Source organism: Typopeltis vanoorti, chromosome 7 (genome assembly GCF_054136105.1).
Source record: "Typopeltis vanoorti isolate ZY-2024b chromosome 7, IOZ_Tvanoo_1.0, whole genome shotgun sequence".
Lineage (NCBI taxonomy): Eukaryota > Metazoa > Arthropoda > Arachnida > Uropygi > Thelyphonidae > Typopeltis > Typopeltis vanoorti.
In genome coordinates this window covers 29,472,752-29,487,240 of record NC_143555.1, presented here as the reverse complement: position 1 = coordinate 29,487,240, position 14,489 = coordinate 29,472,752, and the positions used below count along the sequence as shown (strand labels likewise).

Sequence of the window (14,489 nt, the reverse complement as noted above, 5' to 3'; positions counted from 1 at the left end):
ATTTTTTTTTTCTTAATAGGTATATCAATCGTTTGTATTGAAAAATATCAATGCCATGTCACCTGTACGACCACTTTCGCTTATCTTTCTTACAGTTTTATTTTTCAGTGATTTAGTTATTTATCTTCGAAAATATCAGCAAGAAAAAAAAGTTGAAAATGAATTAATGAAAAATTGCAGTAGTATTTTAATATATCCATTATTACAAAGTTTCTATATATTTTAGCAGTGATGACACTGATGTCGAGGGTTTTAACGATAACGCGCATGTGTTTGAATGATAGTGCTTGGTTTAGCTACTGTTTACGGTTACGTGATTTCAATGTTGTAAAAATTTTATTTTTTTAAATTGACTCTTTTCTTTTATAGTAATTTGTTAGAATGGCTTCAGAGGTACCAAAGGTAAAGTTAGCGGATGGGAAGCAAATTCCAATTGTTGGTTTAGGGACATGGAAGGTAATTGATCGAAGAATACTTCTTATCAGTTTTGGAATCAGACATAATTAGACGGACACGCGGAGTTCTGAATACGGATGTTGCATTACATAAAATAGCTTTTAAGGAAAATTGCCAGCATTAAATATTTTCCACTGGAACTTTTTCTTTTCTTGCTTTTTTTTTTTTTCCAGCAACAGGCAAGCTGGCAGAAATCCACCACCTTTACCGGCCTGTAAATTTAGCCGAATTGGGTCAACTGCAACGAGTAATACGAACAATCGAAGAAATTTGCCTTAAACATTTAAGGGATAAGCAGCGTTTTATTTTTATGGATTACTTAAATCAGAACACGTTTAACATATAGGGATTTGAGAGTGCTCCACAAAAATAAAGCTTTGCTTATCTCTTTATATCGAAGACGGGAACTCCTCCCCCTCCGGCGCCTACAGCCCCCCAAGAGGGTACGGGCTGGTAAGACAAAAAACGTGACATAAAAACGTTTCAAATTTCTGCTTTTTATATATATAGAGAGAGGAGATTAAAAACAGGAACTGCATGAACGATAGGTTCAGAGATAATATACAATTGTATTAAAAAATTTTTGTCCAGATGAGCAGCAGGAAGCAAAAGGGGTTGACTTATTCCTAAGGCAAGCTTGTTAACAAGCACAGTGACGGTGAAGAGGAGAGAAAATTGCGTCCAATGAAATCAATAAGAAAACCCTTCGAAAGTTGGTCGAGCCTCTGCTACTAATGGCTCGCAAAAAGTTATTATTATTACGCGACACATTCAGGGAGTCCCAGAACTCATTGAGGGAGGGCACCTACTGTACAACTCTCTGTCTCCACCACTCAATACACAACTACACCAATGTCATCTGCTATCCACCGATTAAGTTAAGCAGGTTTGAGCGCGTTTAGTAGTTAGAAGTGGTACAATCGTTTGATGGTGTTGACACATTCTCCCTCGATGAGTCTTTGGACTCCCTGGAGGTGTCGCATAATAATAATAATAATAAAAACTTTAAATTTACTGATTTAAAACTCTCACCAGGAAAACTACCTCATTTAGTTACTCTGATAGTAATGTTTTAGGCACTTATTGATGGAGAGGTACCGCATAAAAATATTGCATACTTAATTGTTTATGGTAGATATTCACATCTAATAATTGAATTATCAATAGTAATGCAGTGCATTTATAGATGTAGCCTGCATAACAAATTGAGTATTCAAGAAAACATTGCATAATGTAACAGTGCTATTTAAATCTGTGTTCATGTATTCTCTTGATGATAACTGACAGATTGTTACTAGTGTTTATTTATTTATTATTAAATGTTTTTCTGTTATTTTTATAGATTTAGTATTTTTCTTTTATCTGTGATTTTTATTTTGTAACCACAGTGGTGCTACATCACTTGTTTGTGTTTGGCTTTGCCATCTTTTTGATAATCTTTGTGTTTAGATTCTATTGCTGATAGTATTGCAGGTATTTCTTCACTTTTGTTATTTTTATTCCATGGGTGAAAAGAGTAAATAAGGTAGGAGTAAAATGGAAGAATGAAGAGATTAAGTGTGAAAAATTTGGAAGAAAGCACTGTGGAAGCAACACCTGATGATTGTTGTAATAATCAATTGCATGAAGAGTGCAAAGGGAGAAGGCAAGGAAGTTGACTTGCTTGGTAAAGATGGCAAAAGTTTAGAATGCACAGAAATTAGGTAAGTCAGCCAGCCAAACAGAATCCTAGTGAGTTCTTCTAATGTGTGGCAAGTAGAAGAAAGAATGACTAAGGGAGGATGTTAGTTAATGACAGAAGTAGATTAGTAACTGATGCAGAGAATATAGTTGAAGGTATTCATTGAGCACTCTATCATATATTCAAGGTGACTTGAAAATATGGAGTGTAGAGGGTGTGGTGGAGGAATGATTGATGGTGAGTGAGTAGGAGGTATACGAGGAATTAACTATACTTTATGTTAATTAGGCAGTAGGACATGACAGTATATCACTGAATGTTTGGAAGTAATGTCCTAGAGATGATGCTCCAAAACTTTCTCAGTTCACTGTGCTTTTAGGCCAAATGAATACTTTTTATTTAATTTTGTCCTAAAAACATAGATATTTTTTTAAAAAAAGTCTTGTGGTGGTTCCAAACACTGTGCTCTGCAGCACTGTGTTCGGAACCACTGCTCTGTGTATAGCACAAGGTTCCCAAGGAGTGGAAAGTGCACAATAATGTTCCACTTCACAAAAGAGTGGAATAATATTGAAATTACAAATTATATGCTAGTTCTGGAATTGTTAGTAAAGACTTGGATTTGTAGTTGGATTGATAATTTCTGTATTTTCTATGATTATCATCATGGGTATGTTATGTGGTGGGTCATGTTTTAAGTCTACTTATGTGCTACAATAAGGTGATCAATTCAGTGGAGGAGATGCATATCTCTTCCACTGTTAAACAATTCCATATATTTCAATATATGGGATTGTTTAACTTGTATGTTAGTGATATTGGGACCTGCTGAACTGGAGATATGCAGTTGTTTGCTTATGATGAAAAGTTGAAACTATGAGGAGTAGAGTCAATAGACTGTGAGTGGACAAATGAGTGGAACTGTCATGTCATCATGAACTGTTAATGTTGCAAAGTGTAAGGTCTTGAAATTTGATAAGTTTGGGATGCAGAGTTTACAGGGAAATTTTGAAGGAGATAGAAGAGATGAGAAATCTGGGAGCAGTGGTAGACAGATTTTGAAGTTCAGGGGACCCATTGCTAAAAATGGTAAGAAAATTGCACTCGATTAATGCAGTGATGAGGACATTAATGTAGAAGCAAAGAACTTGTTTCCCTTGTATAAGGCTGCATACTGCTGGGTGCAGATTTGGTTGTCTGATTTTCAAGGGGATGAGGATATAGTAGGGAGGATCCTGAAAAGGTGAATTAAGTCAGTTTCAGGACTACACTCATATTCATATGAATGTTGGATATCAGGATGGATAAGAGAATGCAACTTGTACTACCTTGTGATAGAAAGAGAGGGGGATATGCTTGAGACATAAGTTGGTGAGGGGTTGTTATCTGATAATGTGGAAGAGATTTTTCATAAAGTAGAGGAATACAAGGGTAGAACAAGATGCCATCCTTGAAAGCTGTATAAAGAAGGTGTGAACATGGGAGTGAAAGCAGGTTTTGTTTGTTGAGAGTGTGGTAGCTGAGTGGAATGCCTTACATGAAGGTGTGGAGGGTGCAGACACTGAATGAGTTTAAGGCATGGTTCGATGACCTTTTTGAATGAGTGTGAACCTCCTGCAATGAGTCTTTTGAGCTCCATGGTGGTCTGATGTTTATATCATTTACTTTATTATCTTACTGTTGGAAATTTTTTCACTTGGTTAGACTATAAATTATATATTTAGTTTAATCCTTTATCCAAGTGTAAGCAAACAAATTGATGAGAAGTTTGTCCACCTTTGCCATGAGTTTGCCCCAGTCCTGAAGATACTTCAGGTGCAAACTTTGTTTGCTTACACTTGGATAAAGGATTAAACTAGATATATAATTTATAGCCTAACCAAGTGAAAAAACTTCCAACATCTTTCTCTAATCCAGAGTAATTTAATAATATGGTGTGACACCTTTTGGTGACTCGTATATGGAAATATGACTTCTGCATTGCTTCAACCTTGGTATCACCTCTGGGTCTGACTGCCACTGAAGAGACCTCAATAAAGGTTGAAACCAGTCTGAGTAGTGACCCTTCCCATAATGCATAGCATTATACATGTCTGAAAGGAGATCTTTTGCATCATGGGATACTAAGGCAAGTGATGAGAAGTTTGTCCATCTTTGTCACGAATAGCCTCAGTTCTGAAGATACTTCATGTGCAAACTTTGTTTGCTTACACTTGGATAAAGGATGTTAAGTTCCTGTCATCTTAATTTTTAATAATTGATGCCATCATTTACTCTTGATTTTTCTCAGCTCTCCCATATCTGTGGTCTATTCTTGGATGAGCTGCTTTATTTCTAATGTAAAATTGGCTTGAACACTCTTGTATATTGCTAGTTTTATTGTTAAGACAACTGGCTGATTTCTCTCTTTGTGTTTATTATGTGACACCTCCAAGGAGTCTTTGGACTCCTTGGAGGTGTCGTAATAATAAACACATCTCCACAGGAGCGAATTTCTCATTACTTGAGAAAGAAGTAATATTTATTTGTTAATAAATGCATGCATTTATAAACATTCCATTTAGGCTTTTATTTTTGTAGACAGAAGACATCTTAAGCTTGTGTGGCAATAATTGAGCTTTGCGTTGTGTATCGAAGGCTGATGCTTGCTTGTCTAGTCAAAGCTACCTTGGCTTGCTTGGTTGTGGGAACTTCCAGGTTCTCGCTGCAGCGCTGTGATTTCATGCACATGCATAGGCATTTCTGCTCCCTTCACATCGTCTTAAACAAAGGCCATACACAGTCAAAGTAGCTCTAGTCAGTGAGCTTCAGCCAGCCTTTACAAGTGTGCGTGTTGTTTGGGAAAATTAAGTTACAACCAACTTTTTATGACAATATTGTTGACCAGTTCATAAAGAAGAACCATAGGGTAGAATTAGTATTCAAGTAGCTAAATTGAAAAAGATAGAATATCATTTGTAAAATGTTGTATTTGTATGATTAAATGTACATAAATTTCTAAATATATAGTTTTAAATGGTCAGTAATTCATTATTCTGCTAACCAGACTTCAATCACACCTCTCACTCCCTGAATGATAACAAGAGCAAGCATGAATTTCAAGACCAACATTCGCCCCTGCATCTCTACCACTTAATCCACTAACTACAGCAAATCGCAACTACCATCATCTACACTGCCACCATCACTAGTATTTTCACATACAATCACAAACATCCATGCCCACAGCGGGATTTGAACCCACAGCCTTTTGACCGGAGAGCAGATTCACTAATCACTTGGCCAACCAGATTGGCTTATGTGATTTTCATGTATCCTGTTGTTTTAGGAAATTGATGAAGTAGGCTAGATAATAACTAACAATTTTTAATTAGTTTTTTCATATAATTATATTTAATTATGCATGTTTGATACCAGTGTATTAATCCCTAAAGATGCTAATTTAACTTTCGGGAAATAACAATATTGTTATTATTACATGACACCTCAGGGAGGCCAAAGACTCATTGGAGGAAGGCACTCATTCTACAACTATCCATCTCCACCACTTAATCCAACTACGACTAACCTCAACTACCATCATCATCATCCACACCTGTGCCATCTACTGCCCACCACTAGTATTTTAATAGACAATCACAAACATCCATGCCCAAGGCTGGATTCGAACCCATGGCCTTTTGGCTGGAGAGCGGATAAACTAACCATTCGACCAATTAAAATTAAAAATTGTTGGTTATCTATGTTGTTAATTTCTCTTGATGTCAAAAATAATGTAATTTAAGTGTATCATTTTTACTATTGCATATTGTGCAGCTTTTTTGTCATTGAATTTTTTTTTTAGCTTGATATTTTCTTATGTACATTGTGTTTTCTCATTGCCTTAGTGCAGTGTCATGAGATTAACACAATTTAGTAAAGCATCCATGTGTAGAAGCTTAAGTGCTGTGAGGACATCATGTTGGAGGTTTAATGGATTTTTTACAACACTCAGAAAGGATTACAACAGAATTTAATACTTCCTATATTTCATCTGTCACCGAGACACCTTCAGGGATTACAAAAAACTAATGTAACATAAACACAAATAACAAACAATACTAAGCCCAACTACGTGGATGACACTAAAGTCCTAACTAGGTGGAGTGCCCTCTAAGGGCGGTTGTAGGTGGCCTGGAAATGTAGGGTGGGACCTCTGGTGATAAGTGTTTCCCAAATCTTAGGAAGCTTAATGCAACCGTATTTACTAAGATTTCATTGATTTCTGAGAGCTGCTGCTGATTCTAAGAATAGTCTCTCTTTTTTGAATTTGCTGTGGTGGAGAATGGTGGTTTTTTTCCATGAGATCCTATGGGTTGTATCCAAGACATGGTCAGCAAGGCCTGACTGACCATAGTTGTGGTTGCAGATGTATGATGTGTTCCTCCAGGCGGATGGTTGCTGATCTGCCTGTATGTCCAAAGTATGCCAGCTTACAGGAACAGGGTACTTTATAAACTCCAGGCGCTGAGAGAGGAGGGAGCTGATCTTTTGTGGAATGGATAAGGGTAGCAAGTTTGCAGTGGGGCTTAAGTGCTGTGTAGGTTGTACTTGTTTAAAATCTTAGCTATTTTTTCAGATATGCCACGGATGTAGGGTATGGTGATGGCATTGCTAAACTCTTTCTGGCGAGAAGACTGGGGAATGGGGGAGGAACTGATTTTTTTTTTGATACTGTGATCGCTGTAGCCATTGGAGAGGAAAGTGTTGTGTATGTGGTCAAGTTCAGTAGTAAGGACGGTTCCACTGGAACAAAGATTGTGGGCTCTCTTGGTAAGAGTTTTAATAATGCCATATTGTTGAGCAAGCAGGGTGGTGGTGGGAGAGTTTGTGAGTATATCTGCCTGTGTGCATGGGTTTTCTATATACAGTGAAGGAAAGTGTACCGTTAGGAAGGTATGTAACTAAGGTGTCTAGGAAGGGTAAACAGTTGTTCTTTTCCCTTTCCATCATAAACTGAATTCTTGGATGTAGGCCGTTGAGGTGACTGAGGAAGGAGTCTAATGTGTCTGGGCCATGAGGCCAAATAGAGAACACATCATCAACATATCTTAGCCAGATAGAAGGTTTAAGAGGGGCTGGGTCTATGGCTCATTTTTCAAAATCTTCCGTATAAAAATTGGCAACAGGGGGGAACCCATGGCAGTTCCCTGTATCTGCTTGTAGATTTTGTTCTTCCAAGAAAAATAACCAGAATTGATGGCAAAGGAAAAGAGATCTAAGATGTCAGAAGGAAAAACATTTTCTAAGTGTGTTAAGGGGATATTGGTAAACAATGAGATGTCAAAGCTTACCAATATGTCTGTATTATTTAAGGATAAATTTTTTATGAGGGTTTTAAAATGGGTAGAATTTTTTATATGGGATGTGGAAAGTTCAGTGAGGGGGTCAGAGAGTTGACCAGTTGTTTTGATTTGTAGCAAGGTGCATTAGTGGCATCTACTATAGGTCTTAGTGGGGAATTGAGTTTGTGGATTTTTGGTAAACTGTATATTCAGGGGAGATGGGAACAGAAAGGCTTGAGTTTTTTTGTGACGTTTGGGGGGGGGGCAGGATGATACTTTTTAAAGTCAGCTTTTTAATTTTTTTAACTTGTGTTTGTGTGGGGGTCGTGTTCTAGCAGGGTGTAGGTCGAATGATCTCGGAGAATAATTCCCATTTTTCGATTGTATTCCATGGCATTAAGAACGACTGTGGCATTACCCTTATCCGCCTTGGTGATGACGATACTTTTCTCTTTCAGTAATTTCATGAGAGCAGTGCATTGGGCAGATGCTAAATTACTTTTTGGAGGCGAAGACTGGGCGAGGATGTTATTTGCTATATCCGTCGCTAATCGACAGATCCTGCATTCGATGTTAAACATTACATCAAGCACCGGCACTTCTTTCAGAGCGACCGCAAATTTGTGGCTGAGGCTTAAGGCACTGACGGCATCGTTGTTGACAAATTCAACCACTCCAGACAGTAGTTAACCTTTCTTCCAAAAGGCTCAATGACGATGCCGTCAGTGCCTTAAGCCTTGTCCACAATTTCGCGATCGCTCCGAAAGAAGTGCCGGTGCTCGATGTAATGTTTAACATCGAACACGGGATCTGTCGCTTAGCGACAGATTCGTTAGAAACATCGCAGAGAACTGCGATGTTTTCACAACTTTTGCAGTATGTCCTCGGAACTTCAAATTTCGATCTATAATCACCTCAAGATCCCTTGTTTCCTGTACGTCTTCCAGTATTACTCTGCCAAGTGAGTATAAAGCATCCTATGTGGAGCCCAAATTTCAAAGCCTTGCATTTAGTTGTGTCAAAGTAATATCCCCCTTAATTTCCTTTCCTTTCTAGCTTATTCGAACTCTCTTCAAGAGCCAGAACATCGGCACTATTTCTAATAACTTTCCAAAGCTTCACATCTATAATGCAATCATACAAGACAATAAGTGGTGCTGGATGGGATATATGATAATGTCTGACAGCAAAATGGACAAAGAACAGAATGGAGACCAAAAATGAATATCAAAGACCATGTTGGTTACAAGCTGAGACGAGATAAAATGATATTATGGACATATGGATATTATGGTGTTGACTGATGATAGCTGTTGATAATTGTAATGTATAAGGAGCATTTCTTTAGGCACTTCCTTATGTATTTTCCTGATTATAAGACAAATATAGATCCTATTATGTTTCCTCAATTGTTCTACTGTTTGTATTAAAGAAAGGAATCTGATCTTCCCTTTCTCTTCTTAGCCTCTTCTTAAGTACTTGTATAAATCTTACATGATTACTCATAATGAAGATTCCTATATTCATTTTAGACTTTTCTTCTATTCACATTATACAGGAAGATTCCTGTATAATTCCATGTGGTTTTATTTCTATTTTTATAGATGGGTATTATAATAGTTCTACTACAGTCATTTGGAACTCATGCTGTTCCATCCACTTCATATTGTTGTGTATGATGTCCCATTTATAGCATATAATTGTGACATTCTTCAACCAGCCTTTCTTTTGGTGCTTATGTCTTTTTCAGATCTACAAAACTTAAAATACATATCCTCATTATATTCCCCAGATTTATAAACTGTTTGTCTTAAATCCGATTCTGACAACTCCCCCCCCACCGTTTGCCATAAACCTATTTTTTTTTCCTCCAAATTTTTCTTCCACAGTTTTCTTAATCTGTTTTTAAGCAAACTTGCATAAATCTTATCTAGAATGCTCAGAAAAATTTTTTATAGATTTTGTTTTTATAGATTTCTATGAGTATGACTCTAGTAATCAGAAATTTGAACTGACCATGCTTTCTGAATCAGTGCAGCACTTAAAACCTATATTTGAATAATTCTGGTGGAATGTCATCTACTTTGGCTGTATTTCCACATTTCTGGTTTCTGATGGCATTTTTAATAACTTCAAATAATATGGGCCTCTGATTATATTCTTTTTGTGAAAATTTTTCTACCGATGTTCTGTTGCAGCTTTTCATTGAACAATTTTGCCAAATTATTCCAGACATTTATAATATCTAACTTCAGTTTCTGTGTCACCTTTATGTAAAAGGAATCAGAGATTCCTTTTATAGTATTCTTTTCTCCATTTCCAAGATTTTTAAAGCCTCCTTTTTTGCAACTTTCATGATATTTATGCTCTATTTTCTTACCAGTCTTCACTTTTTTTTTTTTGTTTAGCTCGTTATGTGTAGCTTAGCTTTCTTACAATTTCTCTCTATTTTTGAGGACACATGCTTGCTTGCTTAAAATTTTTTTTTTTTTTTTACAGAACTGTTTCTAACTTCTTGAGTCTTCCATGAAGTTTGAATTTTTCTATCTCTGCAAAGAACTTCATATGTTTCTCTTGATATATTGATGTTTTCTTCAGTCTGCCATCAATCATCTCCACTGCTTGATTTTTGAGTCTTCATTTCTGAAAACTACTGAACTTTGATTTGTTTTAGAACTTTTTTATTTTATTTTTATTTTTTTTTAATCCTCATCAGAAATCTTGTGTCCTTAACTAGAGCAAAGATATCTCTAAATACAACATAGGTAAAATAATTTTCTTGTATCTGCTAACCATTTGAATTTTTGTGGGTTTTTTTTATGTTGGCCTATGCTATTAGTAATGACTAGTCCATGATCTGAAAAGAACTACCAGCTGGTACCCATTATTAGTTTGCTCTTTTCTCCAAATTTTCTCAAAGGCTTTTCTATATATATGATATTAATTCCTACTCTGCTGTTAGGTCTCCAACAAGAACCTACTTTCCTTTTTCATTATGTCAGCTGCCTTCTCCAACTAAAAAAAATTCTCCACATCTTTAGTAGGCACCCTCTGGGACCGTAGGCATAAACAGGTCTCATTGTTCAGTTCTCCATTTTGATGTTTACTCACATAATTCTTAAAATTTCTTGACATTCAAAAGGATATATTTTGTGTCTAGTATTGAGCACTACAGCTGGTCATTCCTATTCCTAATTACCATTGCATGGTGTAATATCTTGTAGTTATTTAGAATGATCTTACTTTTTTGTGACACCAATGTTAGTTATGTCTATTGATTCTTCTTCTTACATTAGTGCCTGTCTTCAGTCTTGTTGAGTTTGTTCAAGTACTGAATTTTCACTGCTCACTCTGGTTCTTTGAAAATAGTGGGAAGTAGTTCAACTCGGTGATGTCTCAGCAATCATAACATTTCATTATGTTTTCTTATGCATCCTACCTATAATTTGCAAACGTTTGTTTGCAAAACCTTTTGGGAGTGGGAGTCTCTCTCTCTCACATATACACAAAAGAATATAAAAGAATATATATATATATATATAGAATACAGTTTGCCAAGATAAATCCCAAAGTGCTCAGTATCCAGGTAGCTACCTACAAAGAGGCCAAAAGCTATAGTTGTTGTATGCATTACTTAAATGTATATATATATAGGAAAGTCTTCCAGTTATTTAGCTGTAACCTTCTTTATTTCATGATTTATATTGCTGGCTAGCTGGCATTATCTGTTCCCTCCCAGTACTGTTCATACTCCACTAAACCTTCAGTATGATGTTCTCCCAGCACTTAAAATTTTTAGAAATTTCTCAAGCTATAACCAAAATGAAAAACTTTTTACAACTATCTGATCCAGAGTTTCAATCATAAGGTGATACACCTTTTCACTTATTGTATATGGGAAACATATGGCTTCTGCATTAACTCAAATTTAGTGTCTCTTCTGGGTTTAGTTCCCACTGATGAGACATCAGTAAATGTTGAAACCAGTCTAGGTATTGGCCCTTCCCATAAAGCATAGCGTTATACATATCCAAAATGGTGTGTGCTTTGCATTATGGGATACTAAGGCAACTGATGTGAAGTCATCAGTCTATAAATAGCCTAGTCACAAAGATACTTCACATGTACTTGAATAAAGGATTAAACAAAAAATATAATTTCTTGGTAAGTTTAATTTAAACTGTAGGTGGTAATCTAATTCTCTTCTGTACATGTGAAGTGATCTGTGCATGACTAGCATTTTTTTTTTTTTTTTTACTGAAATGTATGTAATATTTCCTATATAAAACTGTTATTAGAAGTCATTCATATTAAGTTTTATTCTAGGTTTATACTTGGTCTCAGTCAGCAACCTGTTTGTGGATGGATATGCAACTTGATTTCTTTGCTACCGTGGCTCAACATTTCATACAGCCATAATAGAATTTTATACTAGTTGTAAAATCATGGGATTGTAAAGTGGTGATCTACTGTAGTTCATAATAAATGATAAATAATCATTATTGGTTTGCCAAGTAGCAAATTGCCTTTGATATTTAACTTTCAAAAATGATCAAGAGGTTATTAAAATCCAACTTCCAAGTAGTTTGCTATTGCATCATTTGCTATATTTGCTATGCTTGTGACTCTGATTCAGGTTTGATATCTAATGTTCTCAGAGGCCATGCAAGAATCCTTGAAAGACCAAGTCATTTCAGTGCCATGGAACTGAATGTTTGAAAGTTGTATTTTTCCATAAGTGAACTTTCATTTTGTGCATAAGTCATACTCAGTGCTTGCTTGAAAAATTTCCTTCTCACCAGGCAGGCAAAATATGTCTTGCTAGGTTGGTTACTTACATTCACCTAATATATCATAAGCATGTTTATAGTCTTAGTCTTGGTCAATTTATAAGTTTTTTTTTAATGCTATGGTAAATTTATTTACCCTGTGTAATAACTACCAACATAGAGACAGTGTGTTTGCTCAAGTGAGGACACTGTCCTGTTATTGGAGACCAGAACCGACTTGAAAAAATTTGCGTGTGTGTGTGTGTGTGTGTGTGGTCTCTAGAGCATAGTTTTTGAATTATGTAAAAAATAAAATAAATTCTTTTTTAAAAAATACTTAGCCTACCAATTGTACTAATGAACTACACTTATATAAACAGTGTTTATCAGTCTGATGAAACATCAGCAAATTCTTTGTATCCTTGAGGGGTGGGTGGGGAGTTGTACAAGATACTCTAATTCCGGCTTGTCCAACCCGTGAGCCTGCATACGGCCCAACAAAAAATCGTAAACTTACAAACTTTATGAAATTGCGATTAATAATACTACAATTACAATTTTAACATGCTATTAATTTATAAGCGATGAATTTAACACGTTCTTTAGCAATGAGAGATTCATAAAATCATTCTCAAATAATTATATTTATTCAAAATTTCCGCCCATGTGAGTAGTTACTTCTCGACATAATAAATGGTGCACTAGCGCTCTTGCTTCGTACTTTTACCATGCAATAGATGTGTCTCTATGTGCGCCATGGGTATGCTGGTACAGCTTTCAATGTGCAATTGTAAACAGTCGAGTTGACACCGAAGAAAGGTGCAGACGTTACGAGTGTTTGTGCCGATTTAGCAAGTAATTTTTTAGTAGTAAAAATTTGACGTTTTTGTGATTATTAAACCTTGCTTTCTAATTTTCAATCTATTTTTTTTTTTTAAATTCCAGCATGGCTTCCACAGCGTCTCCAAAGAAAACCAAACCAAAAAAAAAAAAAAAATTATAGAAGAATTAAGATTGTTCAACGGAAAGTGGACAGATGACTACTTTCTTGTCGAGGCAAATACTAAGGCAATCTGCTTAATTTGTAGGGAATTTGTGCTAGTTTTCAAAGACTACAATTTGAAAAGGCATTACACACAAAAATATGCTGCGAAATTTAGTGCGTATCAAGGAATGTGTCGTAAAGACAGAATAGCAGAACTGAAAAAAAAAGTAGCATCTCAACAAAGTTTTTTTAAAAAAATAACAACTGAAACGGATTCTATTGTAAAAGCTAGTTATGTGGTTGCAAACCTGATAGCAAAAAAATCAAAATCCTATGCTGATGGTGAGTTTATTAAGCAATGTATGGAAAACATGGCAGATATAATTTGCCCTGATAAAAAAAAAAAAAAAAATGGGGGGGGGGGGATTTTTCTAAAATCAGTTTGTCTTACCAGACCATCAATTCACCTGTCTCGCCAGGTGAATTGATGAAATAGCAAAATTATCAAAAAAGGTTTGGAGAGTAGAGCTGCTAATTTTAAATTTTATGCTTTGGTGATAGACGAAAGTACTGATGCTACTAATACAGCTCAATTGGCAATTTTTATTAGAGGTATTGATGACGAATATAATATCACTGAAGAAATGGCTTCTTTAGTGCCACTAAAAGACACAACTAAATCAAGAGATTTATACAAAGCAGTGAAAAATACGTTAATGCGATTTTCTTTGTCCATTGTGAACATATCTGGTATCGCTACTGATGGTGCCCCGGCGATGATAGGTAAAAGAGATGGACTTGTAAAATTAATAGAAGATGATGCAATTGCCTCCCAAAATTTATGTATGATGAAATATCACTGCATAGTACACCAAGAAAATTTAGGCGCAAAATCTTTAAAGATGGATAACGTCATGCAGATTGTCGTCAAGGCTGTAAATTTAATAAGGGCGAAGGGATTGAATCATTGCCAATTCCAGGAATTCCTTAAATTTATGGATGCTGACTATGGGGACATCATTTACTTTTCAATGGTTAAGTTGAGGTAAAATGTTGAAAAGATTTTATGATTTGCAAAATGAAATCAAGTTGTTCATGGAATCAAAAACAAAATTTGTGCCAGAATTTGACGATGAAAACTGGCTCACAGATTTGGCATTTTTAGTAGACTTGACCGCTCATTTAAATGAGTTAAACATGTGTCTTCAAGGTGAAAACCAACTGATCAATACAATGTTTCAAACTATAACAGCATTCGAAATGAAACTGAAACT

At 35.7% G+C, this 14,489-nt stretch overlaps 1 protein-coding gene across 1 annotated transcript in view; it reads left to right on the top strand.

Annotated features, from left to right (window-relative positions):
* The first annotated feature begins 259 nt into the window (after positions 1-259).
* Positions 260-14,489, top strand: part of LOC150104545 (aldo-keto reductase 1B-like) — a 197,844-nt gene continuing 183,614 nt past the window's right edge. The window contains exon 1 of the mRNA XM_090395759.1: positions 260-456. Within this exon, the coding sequence (XP_090251885.1) occupies positions 382-456 (75 nt within the window). The 5' untranslated portion in view covers positions 260-381. The remainder of the gene's footprint in view (positions 457-14,489) is intronic.